Below are 27,788 nucleotides of genomic sequence, written 5' to 3'. Positions count from 1 at the left end.
TTTATCTATTTTAAGGACTAAACTTGATAAGAATTCTGAGAATTCAGATAGAAATGGCTTTATTGTTTTCCATGTTGGGTTTGAGAGTTATAGTTTAGATCTGATCATTTTTTGATTTAGTTGCACTTTTGCAGCTGTGGTGTTTATTTTAATTAGGTTTTCATGTATAACTCCTCTTCTGTTAACCATAGATTTTATTCATTCATTCATTTCAGTGGTCGTGGGGCAGACACAGTCACGATGGGGATTTGAGTGGGTGACTGCCTGGAAAGAAGCACAGGTAACACATTTCATTGTGTGTGCTGGGCTGTGTACGTGTGTGACCAATAAAAAAGGATTTAAAATCCTGCATTTACCATTTCCATTATACACCAAAGCAAATTGCTTGTATGTGAAAACCTACTTGGCAATAAACTATATTCTTATTCTGAGTAGATGTGGGCATGCCGCCAGCTCTCTGCAGAAATTTAACCAGAATATTTTATTTTGAAAACATCAAACAGGAAGTTGTTGTTGGCAGGGAATCGCTTCGTTGTCGTGCTATCCAGCTAGCCCGTTTAACCAAAACACAACATTACTGCCGAGGAGGGGGCCAGGTGAGATTGTTTGCACAACTTGGTACGGTTTTCAAAAAAAATGTGATCTTGTTTGTTTTACTGTTGTCAATAGTTGGTTTCCGGCAACTTTGAAGACAACGACGTTGAGGTTAGCTAAATTGAGTTATGCTAGGCTTGAAAGGAATTGTAGGCAAAGATAGGCGATTTTATTTCCTTCGAACGATTAATATCGTACTTGTGATTTAAACAGAGCTTACAACTTGTTAAAGAGTCATACTTGTTGTGTTTTTGTTGTATAACTGTCATTCTTGTACAGCAAACGACAGGGAGATTAGCCAAATGAAAAGCTTTAGCTTGCCACTCTTTGTTGCTAGGCAACAGAACTCTCCACTGGGGTAAAGCCTGTAATTACATTAGTGTGGCAAAATCACGCTTTGTCACTTGGTCATATGCATTATGCACGGCAAGCTAATTTACCAAATTGCTATCTGAAAATAACTGAAATAATAAAGTACCTCCTACTGACTGTCGACGTCTGACTGTTTGCCTCCTCTGATTAGGAATACACAGTAGGCACCATGTTGGTCCCTATATTCACACTGAAGCTGAACCACAAGATTAACCCTCGTATGGTAACTGTTGGGAAATTTGATGGAGTCCACCCATGCCTTACTGCAGCCACGCAGGCTGGAAAGGTGAGGGAAATAACATGTTCCAACATAACTTTGTTGAATTCGTAATGAACAATTAGTAGAGTAGGTGCATAGCATGGTTGCTGTCTGAGTACATTATAATTCTTCCTTCTTTTTATGTTTTTAATGTATTTATTTACAAATCCAATGTGGTGACCTTCTTCTGACCTTTTACACATTGTTTCTGTACTCCCCCACTTGACAGTACTTCCCTACATCTCTTCTAGACATTACCACACTTGATTACTTTCCATTATGTAAAGTCTCTCTTGCTTATGACACTTACTATATGTGATAAGTTTCTCCATCATGCCCTGAATTTGCTCTGTTTCTCTCTAAAAGGTTTTTATCCATAACCCTCATGCTCGTGGGCAGCGACCTGTGGCCCACCGACTGAGCCAGAGCACACAAGACTCTGACATCTCGCTCCTCAACATTAACCAGGCAGTCACTTGTCTGACTGCAGGAACGCTGGGACCAAATTCCACTGGGGACACGCTTTTGGTAGGATCTCAGACCAACCTGCTGGCCTATGATGTCCATGACAATGCTGATATATTCTACAGAGAGGTGAGTGGAACTGAGGAGAATAAGTGGAGGAATAAATGTGTATTTAGTGGTAAGTCTTACCAGGAATGGAGTCTTGAAACATTGAAACAATGAGAAATTTATTTTGCAGCATAGACGTTATTGATTAAGTGTTATTCTCTGAGTGGCACAGCAGCTGTTTTCTCATTCTTACCATTCATATTGTTAATACGATAAACAAAAGCAAAAACAAGTGCTTTATATATGTTGTATATGCGGTACATCTTTTATCTAAGCTAATTAGATGGTGACTCAATCAATACAACTCATTAAATGCATTTATAGCGTAATGTTAGGTTGCAAATTACACTTAAAAATGTTACTTTTTCTGAGAAATATTGCCAAACGCTCTTTGGTGCCAATCAGGTCTTTGATCATCAATATCCATTTTGGGGCTCCGACACAGCTGGAGCGTGCAGCATGTGATTGGCGCCGCTGTTTAAAGAACGTTATCGTTCACATCGTTATATTTATAGTTATTGTTATAGTTATCGTTCCTGATGTGGACGGCCCTTTAATCTGCGTCGCTTAAGACCACAGGTATGTAGGAATGTTTGAAAAAAACACCCATGCATATAAAAGTGAATGTATGTGTGACTCTTTGAGTGGAGTGAAAACATCTACAGTAAGCAGCTAAGATGTGTCTGTGGAGAACTAAAGACTTTAGAAATGAAAAAAACTATACTGTACTATACTATATACTCTAGTGTGTGTGTGTGTGTGTGTGTGTGTGTGTGTGTGTGTGTGTGTGTGTGTGTGTATGTAGGTGACGGATGGGGCCAATGCTATTGTGTTAGGGAAGCTCGGGGACATCCCGTCTCCTCTTGCCATCATTGGAGGGAACTGTGCGTTACAAGGCTTTGACTATGAGGGCAATGACCACTTCTGGACGGTAAGAACAGCAAGGCCACATTTTAATATCTTACATTTAAAGAATTTGGTTTTATTAAATATCAATATAACACAACACATGACACTGACACAAACTGTAACTAGTTTTGTTTGGTAACAGCACATTTGTATTTGTTATATTTTTGCATATCCAACCGAGATCATTTTCCCAATTTATTTGATTATGCCTGTTCATTTTACACGAGTAGACAAGTTAATGCAATTTTTGTCATTATTTTCAATCTCTGTTAAGATTAATAATTCCTTGTCTGAATGAACTAAATGAATGTATTCATGAAGTGTCTTGTTTTTAGGTAACTGGGGATAATGTCAGATCTCTGGTGCTCTGTGACTTCACTGGGGATGGGAAAAATGAGGTAAGTCCTGATTTTCTGGCAGCCTGAGACACATGATGTGTAGTTGCACACATGATGTGTAGTTGCACACATGATGTGCACACATGCTGTGTAGTTGCACACATGCTGTGAAGTTGCACACATGCTGTGTAGTTGCACACATGCTGTGTAGTTGCACACATGCTGTGTAGTTGCACACATGCTGTGTAGTTGCACACATGATGTGTAGTTGCACACATGCTGTGAAGTTGCACACATGCTGTGAAGTTGCACACATGCTGTGTAGTTGCAGAGTTTCCTTTTCTCCCTGGAAGCTTTAACGTTTCATTCGTAAAGTTGATGTTCAAATTCTAAAAACATTTTTTTCCTCCATGTCTATTTACTGAGTTTAAAGCCAGTATTTCTGTACAGTTGCAGGTAAAGATTAGGCTACACTACTATTATTAGTTTTATACTATTTGCAGAATTATATTCTAGAGGTGTAGATGTAAGATAGTTTCTGACTTGTGTGATCCGAACATTTCCAATAACTTCAGAGCGTTGTAAAGTCCAAAAGTCAATATTTATAAAAAATCCAATTCCAAAAAACAACATGTTCACTACGGTCAAAAGAACTGTTTCTTCGTGCACTGATGAGTTATATTCATTAAAGAAAGTTGATTTATTGTAATCTAAAGAAAAGTATCTGATAAATCACTTTATTCAAATATGATTTAGTTTGACATTCAAAGCTTCATTCGAAAACCCCAACAGACACTTAAAATAAATCAATCAAATGACATACAACCCTAGTGTCTGAACTATAGGCATCAGTTAAATGAAAGATTATTTCATATTGAAGTGATCATTTGTTGATTTAAAGAAAATAATAATAATACTTCGGTATTGTTGGTGTTTACAGCTGCTGGTGGGATCGGAGGACTTTGACATCAGAGTATTCAAAGAGGATGAGCTTGTGTCTGAGATGACTGAAAATGAGGTAATTGGATGCAATGCATTATATATTCATAATAATCATAACCCTGTCACTAGTTGTATCTAGTTTATTCTCTTATCTGTTTTGTGCTGCAAAGTAATATTAGTTTCCCCTCCGCCCTTCTCCGTACAGACAGTAACATCACTGTGCTATATGCATGGCAGCAGGTTTGGCTATGCCCTGGCCAATGGCACTGTGGGAGTTTATGACCGCACCGCCCGCTACTGGAGGATTAAGGTACCGCAATCCTTACGATAACGCTGTCCTGGACAAGAGGGGCTTCTCTTATAGACAGAAAGAATAGACATTACTTATTACAGTTCAAATCGTTGGCACTTGGTGTGTGTAATATGTGTTTCCATCAGCCTTTCCCTCTGAAATCCTTAGTTCTGTTTATTTTATATCTGTGCCCCTCCCTTATATTTCTATTTTCATGTAAACTGTGATATCTTGTTTCATCTCCTCAGCCACTTCTGCCTGCATGAGCATGATATTTTAATTGGTTTACTCCAAACTTTTTAAAGGGACAGCTCACCCCAAAATCCAAATGACATATTCTTTCTTACCTGTAGTGCTATTTATACATCTAGATTGTTGTTGCCAAGTGTTGGCGATATCGTCTGTAGGTCTGCCTTCAACGAATATAATGGAATTAGATGGCACTCGCCTTGAAGTGCTCAAATCAGCAAAAAAACTCAACAGTAATGTCTCTTTTTTTTAACTACATCCGTCAACCAGTGAGCACAAACCTCTCTCCATGAGTAGATGCACATCTGCTCAGTGATACGATGCAAAGAAAATAGTTCATACTTGAAACTATTCACAACAAGGTCTGTGGATTCTAACCGAGTAACCGGGTCATGATTATTTATTTGCTGTTAAATTTTACAATTTTTGTGTCTAGTTCCATTATATTCGAGAGAAGGCCGACTTCTATACATCCAACACTTGTGTTACTAACAGCCATACCTTAAATGTAATGTGTCTCCATTTCATTTTCAATAATGTGTTTTTCTCTCCCCAATCAGTCTAAGAATCATGCAATGAGCATCCATGCCTTTGACCTGAACGCTGATGGGGTGGTGGAGCTTATCACTGGCTGGTCCAATGGAAAGGTCTGCACACAACATAGCAGGCCTGACATTTAGAAACAACCTCTCACACTTCAGATGTGGGATTTGTAATTAGATTTCTGGACACAACAATTCATTCATTTCTACAGTAGCTCTCGCTGGTCATCAGTCTCTGATCACACGCCCCTTTTATTTCAGATTGATGCTCGTAGCGACCGCACAGGCGAGGTCATTTTCAAAGACAACTTCTCCTCTTCTGTGGCCGGAGTGGTGGAGGGGGACTACAGGTTGGATGGTCAGAAACAACTCATCTGCACCTCCATAGAGGGAGAGGGTAAGTTGTTTGGCTGTGTCTGCCTGCTAATATCTCCCTAACTCCCTACCAACAGTCAGAAAGTTTGACTGCGTGTGTGTTTGTATGTGTGTTCAAGATCAGTTAAAAAACAAATGTATCCTACTAACCGTAATGACATGCAGCCAGTCGGAGGACTTGATGACACAGTGCAATGGAGATTTATTGAATTTATTTGTGGTGCATTTGTGATTTTCTCACCTTTCATAATTTTCCACTTCCTCTGTTCATGTGAAGATATGTAAATAATAATAATAGCGAGTAGTGAACATGAATTTGGAGAACTGGACATTTGCTTATGGATGATAATGACATCAGTGTTGTAAATGTGTGTGTCGTGTAGTGCGTGGTTACCTGCCTGCCAGTAAAGACCTCAAAGGGAATCTCATGGACTCCAGTGCTGAACAGGATCTCATCAGAGAGCTCAGCCAACGCAGACAGAACCTGCTGCTGGAGCTACGCAACTATGAAGAGAATGCCAAGGTACATACAGTATATTTATTCCAAAGAGAGATGGATTTAAAAAAGCTTTTATTCCTTCAATAACGAGATATGTAGATTTCCATTTAGTCTTTTGGTGTGAAAATGATAACAGATTCTTTTTCAGATTATCATTAATTTTACTGACGTTGATGACTTTCTGGCACTTTTCTTGAGTGCTACCCTCAGTTCAGCTTCTCAGTTTATACTCAAGATGTCTCAATATACACAGAATGCATTGTTGATTTGTTTACATATATGCTAAAAAAGCAAAACAAATTAGTCAGCTGTATACGCAAAGTAATCAAATTAAAATGACTAATAGTTAGCAGTTCACACAGATAATCCATAAGGATAACATTAAGGAGATAAAGTATGAGCATTCATTATCCCTGAACCTGTCAATGAAACCAAAATGTAATTTAGTTGTTCGACAGATGTGAGCCTTGAGTTTATAGTTATTTGAAGTAGAACATTTGTGGAATTGATGACCGTGATGATGATACTGTTCATGAAAGTATTCAGGGAACTGTATAAAATAAAACAATCTGTAGTTTGTTTTGTTAAACACCGTGGATGCTTGACTCATTACAGGCATATCTGCTGAGCAAAATGTCCCCTTTGTTATATTTTGTCATATTTCCCTGTTTGTTTCAGAGATAGCGGACTTCATATAGATAATCACAGGGTTCTGAGTTGACATTTACCAAACTGTGCTATTGTTTCAGGGTGTGTCGGAGACAAACAGTGGGGTCGGCGTCATACCAGCCAACACTCAGCTCCAGACGGCGCTGTCAGTGCGACCTGCTACGGAGGCTCAGAAGGCTCATGTAGAGCTCAGCATTTCAACACCCAATGGTAAAGTGTTGGAGCACTTAAGATGAGAATTTCAAGCATGTTTAAGGAGTAAATACTAAGTCCAAAGTCCCTGAATCTCTCCTTTATTCTCTCCAGAAACCATCATCCGTGCAGTGCTCATCTTTGCAGAGGGGATATTTGAGGGCGAGAGTCACGTTGTCCATCCCAGCGCCCAGAACTTATCCGGCTGTGTGCGAGTCCCCATTGTCCCCCCAAAAGATATACCAGTAGATCTGCACATCAAAGCCTTTGTTGGAGGGAAAACTAGGTAAGATGTGTGAGTAAGTAAAGTATGTGTGCTGTCATGTATTAATTGTGTTTTTCTTCCCTATTAACACCGTACCACTTCCTTCTTTTGTTTATTCCAGCACTCAATTCCACGTGTTTGAAATCACTCGTCAGCTGCCTCGTTTCTCCATGTATGACATCACAGTTGACTCTTCGGATGCTCCGACCATAGGAAGGGTCACCTTCAGCATCAACGACCGACCACAGCGGGTAGGCTGAGGCCATTAGGAAGACTGCTTCACACCAAATCAGGAGCTGCGGCGAAAACGCCAGTCCTCCTATTCATTTGAATGTGGGTGGTGGGTTTGGCAGTGGGGAAAAAATGTAAAGTTTTAGAGGAACGCTGCCCGACCTCGCGCTGTGATGGCCTCTCTGTAACCAGCAACTATAAGTCCGTTTTGCAGCGGCAAGAGTGTAACCTTACAGTAAACATCCCTGCCTCTATCGCTGCCATAGCAAAGGGGGCGGAAACGTTTGGGCACAAGAAAAAATGTATTTGAGGATAACAAAGGAAACACAACTACTTTTGAAGCTGCCTTTAAGTGCCGTTGGAAATGTCGAGATCATAAACATGCTGTGATGTAAAAAAACAATCATTTTGAAATATCAAGTGTACTTGTGCTACGTTGGGGGGGTTAAAGTTCACAACGCGACGTCACATAAATATGCCATTTAAGTGACACTCCCCCAGGTCATCACTGCAACGCCTCTGTGTGTGTGTGTGTGTGTGTGTGTGTGTGTGTGTGTGTGTGTGTGTGTGTGTGGTGTGTGTGTGTGTGTGTGTGTGTGTGTGTGTGTGTGTGTGTGTGTGTGTGTGTGTGTGTGTGTGTGTGTGTGTGTGTGTGTGTGTGTGTGTGTAGGTGGTGATGTGGCTGAATCAGAACTTCCTGCTTCCAGAAGGAGTAGACAGTCCTGACATCACTTTTAATTCACTAAGAGGAGGGGGACTGTTGTCCATCAGTATGGCCGGCAATGGACAGGTACAAACACACAACAACAATAATGTGTTTCACTGTTAACTTAATTCAGAATCGAGCTTGTTTGCTGTTACACCCGTGTACACTTTATAGTTAACTTCATTAACGAGAGAGTCAAATTGCAAGTGAACATAAACATTGAGCATCACTGTGATTTGCGATTACCAATTAAATCAATGATCATCAGATTAAAGGTGCAATGTGTAAGATATAGCCATACTTTTAGTTTAAAACAGAGAAAAAGGAACTAACATTATCAACAGAATGTGAAGAAGTAACAGTGTTGACGTTACGTGGAAGACGTCTACGTGTGGTGTTGTAATACCACTTGTACCTCGTGGGGCGATAGTCAGTCACTGTAGCGTCCACTTTGCCTTCAGTTCAACATAAAGACAAATTGTCACTTTGTAAATAATTAGTAGTTTACCTTTACAAGAGTTAGCAAAACAGTGATGTTCATTTTCCCAAAGTTTTAATGCCCTGGCATTTATTTTTTTATCAGCTACAATCAGACAGTTAATGAATCTCTAATTTGCCCAATCAGATCACTTTGAGAACTGATGACATTGACCTGGCAGGAGATCTGGTCCAATCACTGGCCTCCTTCCTGGCAATAGAGGACTTGTCTGCAGAAGCAGACTTCCCCGGATACTTTGAGGAGCTACGCACGACACTCACTGAGGTTTGTCTTGAATGAGATCAAAAGATGTGTTGCTCTTTATTCCACTTATACTCGAAGACATACTTCTTTCCGTCTATCATCATTTGGTACATTGATTAATGAGTCTTACATATCTGTCTGCTAGGTGGATGAGTTCCACTCTGTCCATCAGAAGTTAACTGCAGCCATGGCCGACCACTCCAACTACATCAGGAACATGCTGGTGCAAGCAGAGGATGCTCGCCTTATGGGTGAGATGTGAGTATTGTGCATGATTGTTGAATCACCACCTCTAAAACATATTTCACATGTTGATAATACATGATATATAATAGAAGATCTTTTTTTATCAACTCACTGTTTCTCTCCCTTTCCCCCATACTTTCTGTGGTTTTCTCTCGTCCTCTGTAGGATAACTATGAAGAAGCGTTACAGAGAGTTGTACGATCTAAACAGGGATCTGATCAACGAGTATAAGATCCGCTCTAACAACCACAATGCACTACTGGTCTGCCTCAAGTCTGTCAACCAGGCCATACAGCGGGCTGGTAGACTGCGAGGTAAGCCCCTGTGTTCATGTGTTCCTGATGATTCATATCAATGTTTTCTGTTTAAAAATACCAATATGTATAATATGTGTTGTGGTCCTGGGGGAATGATTGAATTAAATTGAGGTATGGAGTTATATCTCTACGCAGAAATTGTGACTAAATTGTGGCCTCGATTTGTATATTTATTTCTCTCTTTATTTCTCTCTATGGCCACTCCCGGGTTCTGTAATGAAGGGAGCTTAGAAACTTAAAAGTATTTGCATCATCCTTTATGAGTTGTTGCATCTTGCACATGTTTGTCTCTTTGTATTAATGTCTCTGTCCCTCCTTCTCTTCAGTGGGTAAGCCCAAGAACCAAGTGATCTCCTGCCTGTCGAGACGCCATCAAGAGCAACAACGTCAACGCACTGTTCAGGATAATGAGAGCTGGCACTGCGTCCTCCTGAGGGGGGAGAGAGGGGGGATGCAGGAATGGACAAATAGATTGAAAGTACACGCACAGCTGATCAGTACTGTAATGTTGAACTTCAAGCATGGAAGGAGAAAGATGGGACGAGGACTACACATGGACATGAAAAGAGAAGCTGTTGTAGCCTTAATCTATCTTTTTCCGTGATTTAGCACTAAGCAACAGCCTGGCAGCAACATTTGGCACCAGCTCCATTATACTTTGACTCTATGTGAAACTTGAATTTCTGCTAGCTCAGAAAATGTTGACCACAGGCTTAGTGCACATGGAAGAGCTTGATTTAGTGCAGTTAGCTAGATTATTGTCAAATGAGTGTAGTGCAGGACAGGAGAAACGGTCTGTTTGGAGCAAAAGAGGAAGCGGAACACTTTCCCCAAACTTTCTCTAAAGCAATGAAACAACAAGCAATGAGTACGACAGTGCTTCAGGGAAATTCATTTTAATTCTGAAAGGTTCAACATATTGCCGCTCTTCAGTTATACGCTCATGTATAAGGTCTGATAGCATCAGTAGTTCTCAGTTGAGCCTCATGTCCATTTCAATGTACTAGAGATGTTCCAGGTGGCATTAAACATTTGTCTAAGAAATGTTTAAACTCCAGAAAATAAACTACGGTATCTGTTTCCACCAGGGTTTGTAGAAAAATGTGTATCTGCTGGATCGGCACCCTGACTGTTTAATACGGCTGACTGTGATGTTTAGAGGGAGCACAGCTGGAGCGAGACAGTTCTGTGACGGCTCAGACTCAGGTCTCTGCTCCCAGCTGTTGTGTGTTTGTAGCCAAAGAAAACTATTTTAAATGAATGGATGTCACAGAGGAACAATGCTGTATGTTTAACTTGTTTACCTTTTGTAGAGATTGTAAATGTCATTTTGTGTTTGTGGCAGAAATTATTATTAAATGAATTATGTTTTAAAAGATTTTATGTTTTTGGTATTTTTGGAAAGTCTACTATCATTTCTGCACAAAGGTTCTGCAGGTTTGAACAACGTTTGGCTGCTCAGCGTGAGCGCGGAATAACAGACCTGCTGGATGGCCATTTGTTATATAAGGAATTGAAAAAATGTGATTTACATATTCCATGTAGGCTATGCTGCAACATGTTTAGGTTTTATATTGTGTTAGTTTAACTAAAGTTCTAACTAAGGTTCTAAGGACCAAACCCCAGAGCAATGGTCACTTATTACTTTCAGCTTTTCCAAACCTAACTTCCACGTATAGTTGTAATTGGATGCACACATGTTCACGTACAAGCTGTTCTCTATAGGCGCTACATATGGTTCAGGAAAGTACACAGTCATAAATAACTATTACTGCTGCTCATGCAGTGAGTCCTCTGCATGCGTGTGCTTTCCTCTATGTTGCTTAAACTAGTGTGTGTGTGTGTGTGTGTGTGTGTGTGTGTGTTGTGTGTGGTGTGTGTGTGTGTATATATATATATGTATAAGATATATATAATCTATATATATTCTCTTTATCTATATATATAGACATGTGGCCCAGAACACGCCCACATCGGCCGGGGGACCAGATGTGAAGCCTCACAAAGCAGAACCATCAACGTCAACATTACCATCTCCCTCTTCAACCTTCCTGCTCACTGTTCCTCCAGCTTTCTTCAGGGCCACACACACACACACACACACACACACACACAACACACACACACACACACACACACAGCTGTTGTTATTTGCAGCTCTGGAAGTTGGCGTGTCTCCTTGCTCACACTCATGAATGAGCATCTGCAGGTGTTCGGCTGCTTTTTTAAAAGTTTAATTTTTTTTTTACAAATTGACATTTCAACAGACTTGAATTAAAACACACAGCATTTCAGTCCCTTCACCACTATACTCATGTAGTTCTCACACGTGAAAGGTGGTTTATCTTTTTGAGCGCAACACAAACATGGAGACATGCAGGCATGGCACGAGGATTCGCATGAACTTGGCAGATGCTTTTAATGAGAGGAAACGTATTATAAGCACAAACTGGCAACCTGTTAGTTTAGTTTATTGTTCTGCATGTTGTGAGGGGCAAAGATTTGTATTTCTCTCTGCCCCGCCTCAATCATCACACACCAACGACCATTTTCATTTGTTCTCTCTCTTTAGTTTTTACATTTGCACTAATTCACACCCTTATTACTTGATCGGTTGATGTGCCCTTCTTAAGAGATGGATTTGTGTGTGTGTGTGTGTGTGTGGTGTGTGTGTGTGTGGTGTGTGGTGTGTGTGGTGTGGTGTGTGGTGTGTGTGTGTGTGTGTGTGTGTGTGTGTGTGTGTTGAGGAGAGTGTTGTGTGTCCATTAAGTTCAGTCAGAAGAGACGTCCCCCCTTGGTGTATGCATTCATATCCTCTTTCTTCATCCGTACATCGACAGCATTGCAGTTCATCCCTCATCAATGTTCACATGTCTTTCTTTGTTGAATTGCCAAATGCTACAGCCAAAGACGTTCAGGATGATTCATTTGATCACATTATCACTGTACTCTCCTGTTCACGGAAGCGTCGTTGTGTTGGCCGTCTCCCCCTTCTCTTGTGTCAAACCTGCACATCCAAAGTCATTGCCGTGGTAACGCCTCTAAATGCAGCTCTTGGTTTCTTCACCTGCTGACAGTGATTACGCAACATGTATAAAGCTGGCTTGTGTGTGCCAGTTTCTCATCTGGATTTGGTTACAGCCAGAGACACATGGACCTCCGTAACAACTAGAGTCTCTTGTACAGTAGTAATTGTTGTCAGAGAGCTGTCATTTAAAGAATCGCCATCATTTCTCTGTGAATTCAGTACATGTTACCCATTTAGGAAATGGGAAGAACATCAGTCATTCCTTCATCATAACCTTTGTTTCCCTCCAAATGTCTGAATTTAAAATCTTTTTTAACCATAAGCATTTGAATAACTGTGTATTAATGTTAATACACACGTTCTCTTTTCTTGTCCATTGACACAAATTCCATTTTTCTCCCACTGATGCTGAATTTCTGATTGCTTGTATCAACACAATCCCTGGCGTCAGGGTTTGAGTCGGGGCTTGTAGGTGTAATGCAGTATTTCTTCAGAGCGGGTAAGATATTTTTTCTGCAGTTTGTCATGAGGTATATGGAGCAGCTTGACGTTTTGACGTTCAAACTGGCTTCACTGGTATTTTATTTTGTGTTCATTACTCCAATCTTCTACATGTTCTCTAACAACCCCGGCTAAATTGTCTACATTTCTAATTCATTATAACAGGATTTAGGAATTAAGGGTTGATTTTTACATTTCACCAATAGTAGCCTTTATTTACAATACCTTGTTTTGTTTGGCTCTGAACAGATTTCCTGTGGTTTCTTACCGTAAAAATGACCAAGAGAAGAACATGTTAGAGAGAAATGAAATCCAGTTAGTTGGGCTTTTTATGTTTTCGGGCGCTGATGCTTGGAGTTGATGTATAAATGCTGTAAATAGTTGTGTGCTCTTATTCTGGCGTCCTCCTATTTACATGATCTAAATGGCTTCTTGGCACAGACACAACTGACTCAGGCACTGGCTGAGTATCGGAATATTTCCTCCTTGATTCTGATTAGACTTGAACTCGGGAGGAGGCATCTGCTCACAGCTGACTCATTGACACTGGAATATTTTTTTTTTATTCCAGACCGCTCAGTATTGAAATGTTTTCTGGAGCGACGCTAAGGCTGCACACACACAGATATGTTGAGTGTCAGCAGATAGCCCTGCTTCAGCTCAGCGTGAACTGCTCCTGCAGGGTGTTCATGTTTAATCCACAATAATGGCATTAAATAAAAAGTTATTTATGTAGGCAGGGAAACCAATAATCCTTCTTCACATCTGGACAGGTTGAGATGTTTTAGGAGTGGACAGAATCTGGTTTAGAGCGTAGCATTGGCATGCTGCTAGCGTTTACGTCTTCCTGTTTACACTAGAAAAGAAAATCTCTTTGGCTGCAGCTTTCGTGTAGCCAGACTCCCTCCTGAATGAGGTTGTGTGGTTTCAGGACGCAGGAGAGCTGCATGGCCAGTTCCCAGTCTGCTTTCTTAAACTGGGATCATAAAAGCTACTAATGTTCAAGATGAATGCCAATAAATAAAAAACTAATTTTCCAAGGTTAAAGATGTTTCACAGCGAGGGCTGATCGCCATGTTCTGATTAATCTTATTCCCTCCTCCTGTTCTGGTCCATTCACACCACCTGGATAGGAAAGCCTGTGTAATATAGTCGCCATGACAGCTATAGTCCAACATTTTACTGCAACTTGCTTTTGTGCAAGTAAATACGAGATCAAGAAAAACACAAAACTGTTTAAACGTTGTGCCTCATCTCCCACCGAGCCTGTCTTTGACTCCCTCTCCTCTGTACAAAGGAATCTCGTTGTACATACAGTTTGAGAATGCATTTGAGCTGCATCATCGAACGTATTACCAACAAGCTAACATGTTATTATTGCCATCTGTCGTTTCAGTTTCCCGGTTACCTGCACAGGATGGCAGGTAGGGTTGGGTTTCCCACAACGAGGATGTTAATGACCGACGTTAAATACTTTTGTCCTTTTTTTCTGTTTTATGTGCTGTGTGTTTGTGTGTGTGTATATAACTACACCAAACACCCGTAAGAAAGTGCATATGTTCCCAGCTGTTTGAAAGGCTCATCTTAGATACTTTAGAATACAGGATCTTAGCAATGCAATTCTGCAAAAACAGGATTTTCATTAAAAAGCGTCCCGTGTCTTCCACCACAGTTGCTCAAGAGATCACAGGAGCAGACGGGTCAAATACGATATAACAAGAAAACCGAAACATTAGAGGCAGCAATGGATGAAGATTCTCCTGAGGGGGAAATGTACAAGAGACAGATTCTACTCATTAACCCAGTTTTGGTAAACCCAGCCCAGCGCCACAGTCAGTGCTGCGAGGTGTTACTGAGAGCTGTAGGGTGCTGGGTAGTGAATCTCACCCAAACTCAGGTGGACATATCACATCCTTGTTTTCTATTTTTTTAAGATGGATAAATAAGTGGAAACTTTAATCTGGAGTTCTGTTTGGCTTTTAAAAATAAACATGATTATTTTTTGTTCTTTCGTTGACACAGGAATGAATGATTGTTGTAATTTGTAATGGACAGCTTCAGTGTAATGATAATCTCATATTAACACTTTGTATTGTCTGTTCTTAGTATCGTATGTTCTGTTGCCCATCTCGCTTATTCTCCTCAAAATATTTTTTGTGGACTCAGTGCATTTTAATCCCATTTCTGGAAATGAGGCAGTTAATTAAACTTTGTGAAATTCATTGGAATGTGGCGTTTTATATTTTGAATACCATAACTTTGTGTATGAAGAGATAAGCTGGTTTATTCAACATGTCCACTGACGAAAGGCAATAACAATACCATGCAGTGCAAAGAGAAGGTCGACCGAAAGCTTGCTCCACAAAATGACTTCGAAATGTGTTTTGACGGTTGTTGAGACGAGCTGCTGCTGCTGTGCGACCTCCAACAACTCCAATGCGACATTTATGAAATCAAGTGTTCACGATTCATTGACATCAAAGTTCATTCTCTGTGTGTGCAACCAGGATATGAAAAAAAACAATAAAAATGTGGATGTTTTAAAAGTTTGGGAGATTTTATTTCTTTGTTTACTCAACGTCAAAAGTCACATTTGCAATATTAATCTAACAGGATTATATTATATTATATTATTATTATTATTATTATTAGTGACAAATCTTCCGTTTTAAATATATTGTCTTTGATGAGATTCTGAGTTTTCTAATAATTTAAAACAAAAGTTTTATTGCTGACTTTTGGTTGATTGTCGCATCAGGACACAAAACTGTAAAATACCTCCTTAAAAAATAGTCAAAATCACATGAATTACATTTTTATTCCAATAACTGCCTGACCCCCATCGCCCCTCACTGACTGGGCGACATTGAATAATCAGAAACTGAATCTTCCTGGAAACTTATGGCTGATACATACAGCTCGTTACATCTGAAACTGATGAATATGGATTGAAATAAAAGGACTGGGTTTTTTTAAACGGAGAAACAAGTTCTGAGCTTCATTTGTTGTATGTTAAGGTTGTGGAAATACACTCTCCCTGCAACACATGAAGCACATGGCTAATTATTATGCAGAATGAGTGGGTCAGCTAAATAAAATCACTTTACAATAGTGTGTAGTAAATGAAATGACTTGTTAGTGATATCAAAGTCCTACGTTACAAACTGAATGGGCATTTTTATCTTTTGGCCATAATGATGTTTTTTGTATATCACAATGAATCAATTCAAAGAAACATAACTGATGCACAGACATGTCAATCATTACTATAAGACATCTCTGTTCACATTGCATTAATTGTGCTTTCCACATTTTCCCCATACATCCCCATCGTACACAGGGCACCTTTAACAATTCCATCTAATTAGTAGTTTGATGTTTAAACACTGTTGGACCTCTGAGTTGAATAGAGTGCAAATTCTAAATCATTAATATAATTACATTACATCATAATGTAATAACTGTTTCAAGTATTTAATGCTAAACCAGAGTATTTGACAAGTTCCATTGTTGAAACTGAAAAGTTAGGATCACCAGTTATTACACTTTATTCTGAGGGGAACGTGAACATGTTTACCAAATTTGATGGCAATCCATTGGATAGCTGTCGAGACATTTCACTCAAAACCACAACAGTCCACCTCAGTGAGGATCATCAAAGTTATTAGCAAACAACCTCTCAGCACCACGAATGTCTGTTTCAAATTGCTTGACAATCTGTTGAGATATTGCAGAGACATGCACATAGCCTGGGCAAACAAAAGAGCACCAACTGAAGTCCAAACACATGAACACTCACACCGTTAGACACATGTATGTCTTAATATCTGTGTAGGTCTGTGAACATGTTTTACTGTTACATGTTGAACATTTTGAAAACATGACGGTAAAGAGATAAAGAGTTTTTTACGAGAAAAAAAAACTGAATCATACAAATCAAATCATTATAATGAAAGTAATAAAAGTGTGTGTGTGTGTGTGTGTGTGTGTGTGTGTGTGTGTGTGTTGTGTGTGTTACCACTGTGCAGCTGGTTTCCATTTAGGCTCATTTGTTGTTGTTCCTCCAGGGAACAGATAATGCGAGTGTCCATCTGTGCCTCCGTCCAGCATAAGAGTGAGGAACACCTCTGCCAGTGATTCACGGTGAGAACACAACAAGTCTCTCCTGTCTTTCCACTCACCCGGTCCACACGGCCATCACCAGCCCTAGCTCCTCTGCATGGAAGGGGTTAAACAGGCTAACCACTGTGATCTCACTGTGTCTCTGTGTAAACAATTATAACACAATACATTCTGCGGATTGCACATTCAAAAGTCTTCTCACAGTCTTCGTTGCGAGTCGGTGTCTTGCTACATGGCTGTTCACTGTACGGACACACAGTTCTGCTCGGATGGCAAAGCTTAAATTCTCTTTGGGCTTCCTTCCTGAACAATCTGAAGCACATTAGGCCTTTGCCAATTCATTTCCGCAAAGATGATCTGCCAGCATGGATCATATGATTCAACTGTGCTTTTAAACACCTCGCAAGCCTTTCAATTGGTCACAGATCCTGCTTTATAAGCATTTTGTCCTCGCTAGGGCTCTTGCAGTTCCCACTCGGCCCTGCAGGGAGTCACTAATGCGTGAAGAACACCTGCTTCTCACCGTAGTCCGTCTCTTTCGCCGCTGTTTCTCCCATCTTGTCCTTCCACCTGAAGGGCCAGGATGTCGGGCTGGTCCTGTTGTGGCAGCTCAGTTTGGGGTCGTGCAGGAGGTTCCACATGAGCCAGATCTGAGGAACACTGAGCTGGTGAACAACCATGAGCTCCCTGTAAAAACAGGGGTCGAACGTCTGAAGGTGGGGCGCCGCAGACGGACGGGGAATCCCGAAGGTCCGAAAGCCCTGGTGGCGTGATGGTGGGACGCCGATCAGCTGGAGGCACATTCCCAGAAAGACATCATCAATGGGGAACAGCTCCACCTGGAAGTGAACAAAAATAATCATAGATTAAAGAATTCTGAAAGCTGATTTACCAAAATGTTACAAGTGTCCAACTTTGAAGTACCTGTTGACAGGCAGAGCTAAGTCTCCGAGCCGTGTGTCCCGACATGACAAACCCTCCTCCCCCAGCGTAATTTGGGTACAAACCCCCTCCATAAACAAACTCTGGCACATAGTATTTGGAACTGCGCCGGCGAATGGGTTTAGCATGGATAATAATATCACCGACAAACAGATCCTTGTCTGGCTTTTGCCCTTGTAGCATCTCTAGTATATTCTCCACATTAACATACACATCAGCATCGCCCTTGAAGATGAATCTGTAAGAGACAAGACAATGGGAAAAGCATCAGATGTGAGTCACACTTGTCTCAGAAGTAGATCAACCCCCGATATATCTTATAAAAACTGACTTGACTTGAGGACAGCTGCTGTTAACCCAATTCAGAAAATGTGTTTCCTTCAGCGTCAGGTTGAAGAAGGTGTCTTCAAAGTCCCAGAGCAGGATATCCCTAAAGGTTTGACTCTCGTAGGTCAAAAGCCGATCCCACAGAGGCAGAGCCGTCCGATTCCTGGGAACCCCCAGCAGGAAAACAGTACGGATGGTCACACCATTTTGGAAAAGTCCCTCTTTACCCCAGGTCCGACGTACCACCTAACAGTGTAGAGAGAAAGAAATGATTTTTGACATGGAAATAAACCTGTATTAATATATATATGTATATGTATATGTATATGTATATGTATATGTATATATATGTATATGTATATGTATATATTTATATATATATATATATACCGGTATATATACAGTATATATACATATACACACATCATAAAATGTAAATGCTCAGTATGTATTGTATCCTCCTGATATACAGCTTGTACTGTTTCACAGCTAATTTTACAAGTCTTTTTTTGGCAAAGGCCTACATACAACATGGCATATGTTACCTGACGTTTATCAAAATCTGCAGGGATGGATTTAACCGCAATGAGCATGTGGAGAGCAGTCGTAGAACCTTTACTTCCTCCTGCTTCTTCTTCTTCTGCTCCTCCGACGTGACATTTCTCTGGCTGGTCTATGAGCAGCTTAAAGTTTCTGTTGTCCTTTTCTCTCAGATAGCCCTCAAAGTCAAATGGTGGCATTGTGGGCAGGGGCTTGCCAGCGGTTTTAGTCGGCACAGCATTTTTCCGTCGCGACTTGGATTTCCCCTTAGATTTGACCTGAGGTTTTGGCTTGAGCTGAGGAGGTTTGGACTTGGCCTGGGGCTTGCAGGGAGGCAGCTGTGTCTCTGAAGGGCTGGATGAGATCTGCTAATAAAGAGAAATGAAGACAGAAGACATTATTATAGCAAGTAAATGTCATCTTAATGAACAAGAATGTTTATGTTTATTAAAGTATGAAAGACTTGTTTATACTGCTTCATGTTTATCTCTCATTATAAAAAATATGTTGCAGCCTGTGTGAATTAGTACAGATGGACATTCACACAAACATAAATACAAACAGACTGTGTGTACATATATGCACACACTGAACATATGCAGTATGAATATTCCCACAGCACATACTGTGCAGTGCTCTGAGCTGCAGTCAAACCTAAACAATGAGCTAAAGGATGCTAAAAACCTCTGTAGAGCTAAAGGGAACTGCAGAGTTGCTGAGAATTCTCTGTGGCTCGTCACTACAAGCGTCACCTTTCACATTAGAAATCTGTTGATCCGTTGTGGGTATAAAATATTTATACTGCAGCTTTCATTTTTTAGTGCATCCATTACCATTATATCCATCATGAAGATACTTTGATTCTGATACCGACATGCAAACAAGCACACACATTCATAGCTTCAATCAGATCAGGTCATACCCCTGGAGAATCCTGGCCTACTTTGGCCCCACTGGCGCCCAGCAAGGTCCTGCTGGAGCTGGTGGAGCCATGAATTTCCAGCTTCAACACAGGCCTGTCCCACCCAGAGGAGAGCACGGCCTGGAAACATGGGTGGGATTTGATGGGACATGGGAAATGGACAGGTGATTTTAAAGACTAAGAAGGAGAGGGTTGTAGTTGTCTATTTAAAGGGATAGTTCAGATTGTTTGAAGTGGGGTTGTATGAGGTAAAAAAAAAATCAATATTAGTTGTTAATAGTTATTATGTGTACGTAGTTTGTTTGTGTTATTGCGTGACTTCTGTGTTTCAAAGTATTAGTTGGGATTCACCAAAGTCACACAATAACACAAACAAACTAGCCCATTAATGCAGCGGTAGACCAGCAACTCCTGTGTTCCGCAAGGTCCAAATAATATTTTATAAAGCTGTGAAAATATTCTAAATCCAGCGTACATTTAAACTGATATTGATTTCTTTAGGTGGCTAAACACGTTTGCTGCTGCAGTACATTGCTTTGCTTCTGTGCAAAGCAAACAGGGGGCGTGCCAACTGTCATCTACTGTCTACGGATAAGTACCTCATACAACCCCACTTCAAAAAATCTGAACTATCCATTTAAGAATTGTACAAAAGTCTTTTTGTCCCCCGTCCTCTGCTGTGACTGGTTCCTTACCTGGCGGGCATAGAGCAGCAGACAGAACAGCAGCAGCAGCAGCATCGTGCACATCACATCTCCCTTCACGTGGAGGATCCTCCTCATCGTCACCATCTTCATCAGCATCTTCTGACCAGACTGACTTCGTTAAGTATAGAACAGGAATTCAGTGGGAAGGGGCCGCTGCCGTTCATACTGCTTTGCAGACAGCAGTGGGGACTGACACAGAGTCGGACTAGATTTGGGTTTGCAGGCTACTCTGCAGAATGTGATGAAGACATGTGATGATTCCTCCTCTCTGATGTACGTCCGTCATGTCTGGCTCCATCCTCACATTCTCCTCAGGCACCAGTGTGTGTGTGTGTGGGGGGGGGGGGGGCATCCTGGACAACAACGACAAGACATTTCCATAAACTTTGATGCACCCTGTTGCAAAGAGGATGTTGTCCCTCCATTTGTTTGCTCAGGAGGAGGATTGCGTAACCCTCTCTCATCTTTCCTAATGCAATAAAATAATCTTTCTTTGTGGAATAAATCCATTCCTCACAATAAGTTGATCATGAATTGTGAATTTCTATTATTGGGATAATTGTAACATCCTCACGAGAGACGAGGAAAAGATGCCTAGCTCGTATCGTGGTAGAGAAGTGAAAAACATAAATATTAATGCACGTGAGCCTTATGATCTTTGATTAAGATTGTTTATTTTTCACTAAAAAGGACGTTCACAAAACGTGTCCTACCAGTGATGTTATAAAATATTTATTACTTAACAACATGTGAAGTGTTTCCACATACGTTTTATTGCCATTTTAAGAGTTTTAAGAATATTTTGATGATTATCTGGATAGTAAATCGCAATTATTTTGGCTAGGATAATCGTGTCATAAAATGTGAGTATGGTGCCATGCCCAGTCTGCCAATTATTTTAAAGATATATTTCTGTGGCAAAGAAAGCAAGTGCGATGCACTAGAGATAGACACAATAGACACAACTAATCTTCTACTTTTTCCTCCATTTTATGGTTTTGGTCAATTGGAGGTCACAAGATGTCCTGGCATCTTTGTTAAACTGGCTAAATGGTTGAGTAGTGATCTTTGAACTTACCTCCTAGTAGTTAGTATTCGATATAAGGAATTTAAAAGAATCCAACATGTAATTGCTTGCTGATAAAGCAGTCACTGTGTGACTTTCTGTTCCTTGATTCCCATCGATTCATAACTCTGTTCCGAAGGGGGAGTGTCTCTTATGTAAGTGAGCATGAGGGTACCAACTCTTTCAAAGAACACTGTGTCCCAACATTCACATCATTTGTAGACATCCCCAAATAACGTCTTGTTATTTATGTGACTGTCTAAACACAGCTATTTGTCTCTGTCAAAGAGCACCGATTCCACACAAACATGACCAACTGTGACCAAAAGTGTCGCAAACTTCTCGCGCAATTTACACAGAAAGTTTTTCACCCAATATGCTATATTCTGCAAGTTTTACAGAATCAACAACAACTCTAGTTGGTTTTTAAAAAGTAAAAACATAGTAATGAAATGTTAGATGATAAATGCAAGTCATTCAAACTTACCAGACGTGACGGAGGAGGAGGTCAAAGTGGTAACATCTGTGCGTCTGTGTGAAACTACGACACTCCGCTCTGCGCAGAGACACACACACAATAATGAGTTATAAAGTTCACAAAGACAAAGAGCCGAGGAGAGAGAGCCCACCGGCTGTATTCATGGCTGTGTGGGTGTGTGCGTATCGGTGAGGAGAAGTTAAAACAGTTACCTGGCTCTGAGCCCGTCTTCTTCACGAGCTACTGACTGAGCTAAATGTGCCTTCGGGTGCTGTAGGAAATATCTTAATCTACATTTATCAACTGAAAGTGTCGAAAATTAGATGAATTCATTTTCAATAATACAATGAATGAGTCTTCATGTAACAGTCAGCTATTCAGGAAGTAACACTGCTTGTTTTTGAAGATAAACCTCTGTAAAAAATTAGAAAAGTGACAATAATTGTTACAAACAACCCCTCTTTTTTTATTATGTGTTATCAGTGTGTGGATGGTGATGGCATGGTGGTCTAGTGGTACAGCTTCCAACAACACTAGATGGTTGTGAGTTAGATACCAGGCTGCCACCATTGTCCCTGAGCAAGGTACTTAACCCTGAGTTGCTCCAGGGGGATTGTCCCTGGACTTAGTTCACTGTAAATCGCTCTGGATAAGAGCATCTGCTAAATGACCTGTAATGTAGTTCTATAATCAGAATCAGAATCCGGTTCCTTGCCAAGTAGGTGTTCACATACAAGGAATTTTAATTGATGTATGTGTGCATAGACCAGAAACATAAATAAAGAATAGGAAGAATACTTTACAAAAAATAATAAATATGTTGGCTACAATGTAAGAGATGAAAAGATGCAACTAGACAGGAAGGTGCAAGAATATATTCTAGATTAGAATATATTGGAATTTACAAGCAAATCGTCAGAGGACGGAGCTAACCAGGAGCACCTGAAGGCAGCATCTTCATCTTTTTGCCTGACCACGTGATTTAAAACTAGAGCGGAGCGACTTGAAGCCAGATGCCAACACAGCAACTGGGCAGGATGGTGAAGGAAGAACAAGGCGAGAGGAATAAATACAAGTGCTGAGTGTGGAGTTAAATTTATGATGAGTCATGTCTTTGTCTAGTTTGTCTCTACAACAGAGATCTACAGAAACAGAAAGATGCTTCATCCGGGAGATCCTTGGACAGATTAGGCCTATAATTAATCATACCCCATATTCAATCAATGTATACTCCATATCTATATATACATATAGTATATAGTAGGAGATATAGAGAGAGAGGAGACAGATAGATAAGACATACAGAGAGAGAGATAGACATAGAATAGATACATACATACAGAAATTATAGAGGATATATAGATAGAGGAAGATATAGAGATGGAGAGAGATGTATAGATATAGGTAGAATATAGATATAGATATATATGAGAGAGAGATAAAATATATAATGAGAAGTATATATAGATACAGAACACATACAGAAAGAAAGACATAGAATGAGATAAATGGAGGGACAAGTGCTGAGAGATATAGGAAATAAATATATATATAACAAAAATACAGACATAATAGAGACGAGAGAGATACATAGATATAGAATATAGATAGTAGAGAGATTATACATTACATGAAAGAAACAGATAAGAGTAAGACAGAGAGAGATATAGAGAGAGATAGATTATAGGTAGATGCGTAGAGATAGAGGAGAGAGAGATGAGATAAATATGAGATATAAGTATCAGAGAAGCTGGAAATGATACAGAAAGAAGAGATAAGAGATATGATAAGATAGATAGATAGATAGTAGACGAAAGATATAGATAGAGACAGATATACTATATAGATATATATGAAAGATAAGATAAAGGGAGAGATATCGATATAGATACATAGAAGATAGAATATAGACAGAGATATAGACAGAGAGATATTTGGTTAAAGAAGATAGATATATAGAGATGTAGATAGAGATACTAAGAATAGAGATATAATAGAGATATAGAGAGATAAGTAGAGGATATAGAGAGTAGAGTATAGATAGATAGAGTATAGTAGATATAGATACATATATATATATAGAGAGATAATAGTAAATAGATGAGAGATTAACATATAGCGATGAGGAGAGATGGATTATATAGAGAGAGGATAGAGAGATATATAGAGAATATAGAGAGAGACAGATATATATAGAGATATAGAGATATAGATGACCATAATAGGATATAGATAGGAGAGATATAGATATAATAGATGAGAAGATAGGATAGAGTATAGATATAGATACAGAGAACAGAGATTAGAGATAGGTAATAGATATATGAGTATGTAGATGTATGGAGGGATATAGATAGATATATATGTCTACTATAAGAGATATGATAGGAGAGAGAGATATAGACATATAGATCAAGTATATACGATCTATATATAGATATAGGTATATATAGTATATCAGTAGATAGATAGAACGAGAGAGATATATATATAACATATATAGATATATTAGAGATACAGATAGATATAGATACAATAGAGAGAGAGGACATATATATATATATATACATATAGTTTTATATTAGTTTATATAAGGATATATATATTAATATATAGATATATAGACCATATATATATCTATGTAATGCCCAAAGTAAATTGAAAGCTGCTCTTCAACCATTTACTCCATGCACTGCTTCTGGCACTGAGTAATAGTGGACTGAAGTTTGTTGTTGAGAAAAATGCCTGAAGATGGTGCAAGCACCAAGTTCAGGTTCAAATTTCAGATTAACTGGACAACAACATAACATATTAGACAAGTTTTTCTAAGAGTAACACCAGGCGTTCACAAACTGTGCATTTGTAGATATTATATTTATCGATTTTAAAAAGGCCATAAATGACTTTTATACCCAATATTCTCTATCAGAAGTAATGACACAAACTAAGTGTGGAAATCATGAATTTATTGCTAAACTTAGTGTCACGTGCTCATTCTTAGATGTACACTGCACTTTTATACTTTGGTGTACTATACACATCACCATGTAAATTGGTGTACTTTTTATATCTTGATCCATGTGACATACACATTACTATGTATGTATATTTTTGTACTTTTATGCCTTGATTAAAGTACCATACACATTACTATGTATGATGTTATATTCTTATACTTTTGATCAGAATTATATGCATGTCCATGATTAAAAAGAGTACTCACAGAGTGAGTTGAACTGTGGCACACAGGGTGCAGGGAGCTAGCTTTGTTTAGAATATAACCAGATAAGGGGTGCGTAAGAAAAGATGCCCATTCCGCTATCAGATCAGGTGTTGTGTTGAACAGCAGTAACCCAAGACATGAGACCTTGAAGATGTTATGATAAAACTTTAGCACCCTGTGTCAGGCTGAGACACTGACCGGAGATGTACTGTTCAATATGTATACTTAATGTAGTGTAAGTTCAAATATGTATACTAAATGTAGTGTAAGTTCAAATATGTATACTTAATGTAGTGTAAGTTCCAAATAAATGTAACCAGTTACCAAATCAGGACACCAAAGATGAAACTGTGCCAAGAGACATGATCACGCCTACCACACCAACAAAGGCCACCATTGGATGGTGGCCTACAAAAACCAATAAAAAGAAGGGATACTCATATTTTGCTAGTGTGTATATACTGTATGTGAATGCTCATTCGTGGCCTTTTTGTGAAACTGCGACAGTTAACTACGTTGGTGTTCTGTGGAGCGACGAAGCTGATTGGCCCTAATTGGAAGCTAATTTGATGTTTTGATTTGAATAAATAACTTGATATTGTAACCCAAAGATTCCTGGTCCGTCTCTTTTACAGATAAAAACAAGTAACATAAGTAAAGTATAAAACATTTATTTTATAATATTTGTTTGTTTATTTTGTATTTTATAATTAATAAATACAATTATGAAAAAATAACTACATTTGTAAAAATAAAACCATGGTTGTCACATGTCTAAAGCTTCAGCAGTTCATTGGCTACACAATATGCGAGTCAGCGAGAGCTCCTTCTGTAAACAAAAGAAGAGGGCTGGCACTTCCTTATCAAGTTGACACTCATTGGCTCTTAATGGCTGTAGATAACGCATGGAAGCTCCGATTGGCTCAAATTAAGTGTCAATCGAAAGGTCAGAGTTCGGCATCCCGCTAGCAAATATCAAAATAGCGATAATAGCTTGATAACTGCTGTTTTTACCGAGTATCATCGCGAAAATAAACACATCGATCAGCTGATTTCAAAGATTGCAACAGTTGTTCATGGGCTTTTATCAATGTGACGATGTTCAAGATGGATATATTTTTATTGGAAATCTATTGGACCTCTGCAATGACACAGGAAGTTTTCTATTTTTTTATTATTACTGATTACAGGATTATGATGAGATAGGTGAGTTGGCTCAAAGTTATGGGTTTGATTGTGAGTTTGTTTGCTTGTGTGAGATGCCTACTGTACTTGCTGTTGTGATTTTGATCTCAAAACAGTTTTGCTCACGAAATAGACGAGATTCTAAGCTTTCTAACGACATGTGGCATTGCGTAACAACTCCATCATGGCGGACTGTAAACAACACAGGGCAAGATACAACCTCTCTGAAAATGTAAAACTATCACATGACCACCCGTTAAGAGGTTAAATAAAATAACAGCCTACAGAGTAAAGATTGTTTACTTTCCTTCCACTTTTACATTAGCCTACTAATATAAATATATTGTAATGTTTGCAGGTAATGACAGCAGTAAGAATAAACAGGAAAAGGCTCTTTCAGGATGATGTGGTGGCTAGTAAATAACAAAGCTATTCATTTAATTAATTTATATTTATATAATAAATATACAAAAGTCAATTTGATAGTTTTCTGAATTAGAAATAGATGGGGGAAATCGGTTATAATAATCTTCTGCTTATAGTGATCAATTTGACCCTAATTTATAATCATTGTACTAAATAACTTTAAGGCTAATGAATAATAGTTGTGTATTTTTCCTTTAGCCTACTAACATAAATATATCCTAATGTAATGACAGTAAGAATAAAGAGGAAAAGGCTCTTTCAGGATGATGTGATGGCTCTTAAAAGAGCCTTTAGTGGGAGCTGTAGTTCAGACTGATGACAGCTCACTTCTTCTTGGATGCTACTTTCTTCGCTTTGGGCTTGACAACCTTTTTTGCGGGGTCTTTCTTGGTTGCAGGGGCCTTTTTCACCACTTTACTTACTGTTTCCATCTGTAATGTCACTTAATGTCTGTAATAGCTAATAGTTTTCCTTTCTTTGTACCTTTTTGCGCTAAGTGTAGTGATGGGAATTCCATTTATTGTAAATGATCCACATCATTTGGATCTTTAATTACCACTTCTTGGCTGTGGTACTCTTTAAAAAATTGTTTTACTTAGATAGGCTTACTCACTGTTTAATTTGCTCCTGAAACTTGCCATATTTTTGCCTTCAACAATTCGAAATAGCAGTTAATTTTATTGAAAAATTGCACTTAATGTCTTCTCTGTAATTTCTACACTTTGCAAAGTCATTCCGCGGGCCGTATTGGACCCTCTGGCAGTCCGGTTTTACCCCGTGGGCCGTATGTTTGACAATCCTGGTTAAAAAGAAATGGGTAGCATTTGTATTAGGTCTCGGCCTATTCGTTAGATGTTTTGTGTTGTGTTTTCTTTCGTTGCCAGTTCGTCTTCGTACTTCGATGTCAAGAATTCCAGCATTAGTCCCGTCTTCCTGTTTCCCAAGCGTTTGATTCCCCGGCTTCCTCGACCTTGTTTCCGTGACTCGATTCTGCCCTTGCCTGATCCTT

At 39.3% G+C, this 27,788-nt stretch overlaps 2 protein-coding genes across 4 annotated transcripts; one reads left to right on the top strand and one right to left on the bottom strand.

The window, feature by feature from the left end:
• The first annotated feature begins 508 nt into the window (after positions 1–508).
• bbs2 (Bardet-Biedl syndrome 2) lies at positions 509–9,884 on the top strand. The gene is given in 19 exon segments (XM_029433290.1): positions 509–596; positions 1,118–1,252; positions 1,592–1,819; positions 2,604–2,729; positions 3,043–3,105; positions 3,986–4,063; positions 4,193–4,297; positions 5,089–5,175; positions 5,332–5,467; positions 5,829–5,968; positions 6,694–6,823; positions 6,920–7,091; positions 7,192–7,321; positions 7,972–8,091; positions 8,633–8,770; positions 8,895–9,007; positions 9,161–9,309; positions 9,639–9,667; positions 9,669–9,884. Coding segments are annotated over 18 exon segments (2,139 nt in total). The 5' UTR covers positions 509–596; positions 1,118–1,135; the 3' UTR covers positions 9,747–9,884.
• Positions 9,885–15,248: 5,364 nt separating this feature from the next.
• Positions 15,249–22,041, bottom strand: b3gnt9 (UDP-GlcNAc:betaGal beta-1,3-N-acetylglucosaminyltransferase 9). Of its 3 annotated transcripts, none has more exons than XM_029433293.1 (7): positions 21,955–22,041; positions 20,390–20,754; positions 19,695–19,814; positions 18,778–19,140; positions 18,237–18,478; positions 17,888–18,143; positions 15,249–17,802 (listed from the first exon to the last, which is right to left on the bottom strand). In XM_029433293.1, the coding sequence occupies exons 2-7, from the start codon at positions 20,495–20,497 to the stop codon at positions 17,458–17,460; spliced, it is 1,434 nt and encodes a 477-aa protein (XP_029289153.1). In that variant the 5' UTR covers positions 20,498–20,754; positions 21,955–22,041; the 3' UTR covers positions 15,249–17,457. The 3 variants fall into 3 exon arrangements, with proteins under 3 accessions (XP_029289153.1, XP_029289154.1, XP_029289155.1); XM_029433294.1 differs by having other exon boundaries at positions 18,778–19,137; XM_029433295.1 differs by lacking the exon at positions 19,695–19,814.
• Between the last annotated feature and the right edge of the window lie 5,747 nt (positions 22,042–27,788).

This window comes from Cottoperca gobio, chromosome 6 (genome assembly GCF_900634415.1).
Source record: "Cottoperca gobio chromosome 6, fCotGob3.1, whole genome shotgun sequence".
Taxonomy (NCBI): Eukaryota; Metazoa; Chordata; class Actinopteri; order Perciformes; family Bovichtidae; genus Cottoperca; species Cottoperca gobio.
Note: the sequence above shows the minus strand (reverse complement) of the source record. Positions and strands in the feature narration are given on the sequence as shown.

Coding starts and splice junctions, on each gene's coding strand:
- b3gnt9 (XM_029433293.1), bottom strand. CDS start 20,497: ATGCTGATGAAGATGGTGACGATGAGGAGGATCCTCCACGTGAAGGGA. Junction 19,815..20,389: donor TGCTGCTCTATGCCCGCCAG/GTAAGGAACCAG, acceptor CCATGTTTCCAG/GCCGTGCTCTCCTCTGGGTG. Junction 19,141..19,694: donor TAGGCCAGGATTCTCCAGGG/GTATGACCTGAT, acceptor TCTCTTTATTAG/CAGATCTCATCCAGCCCTTC.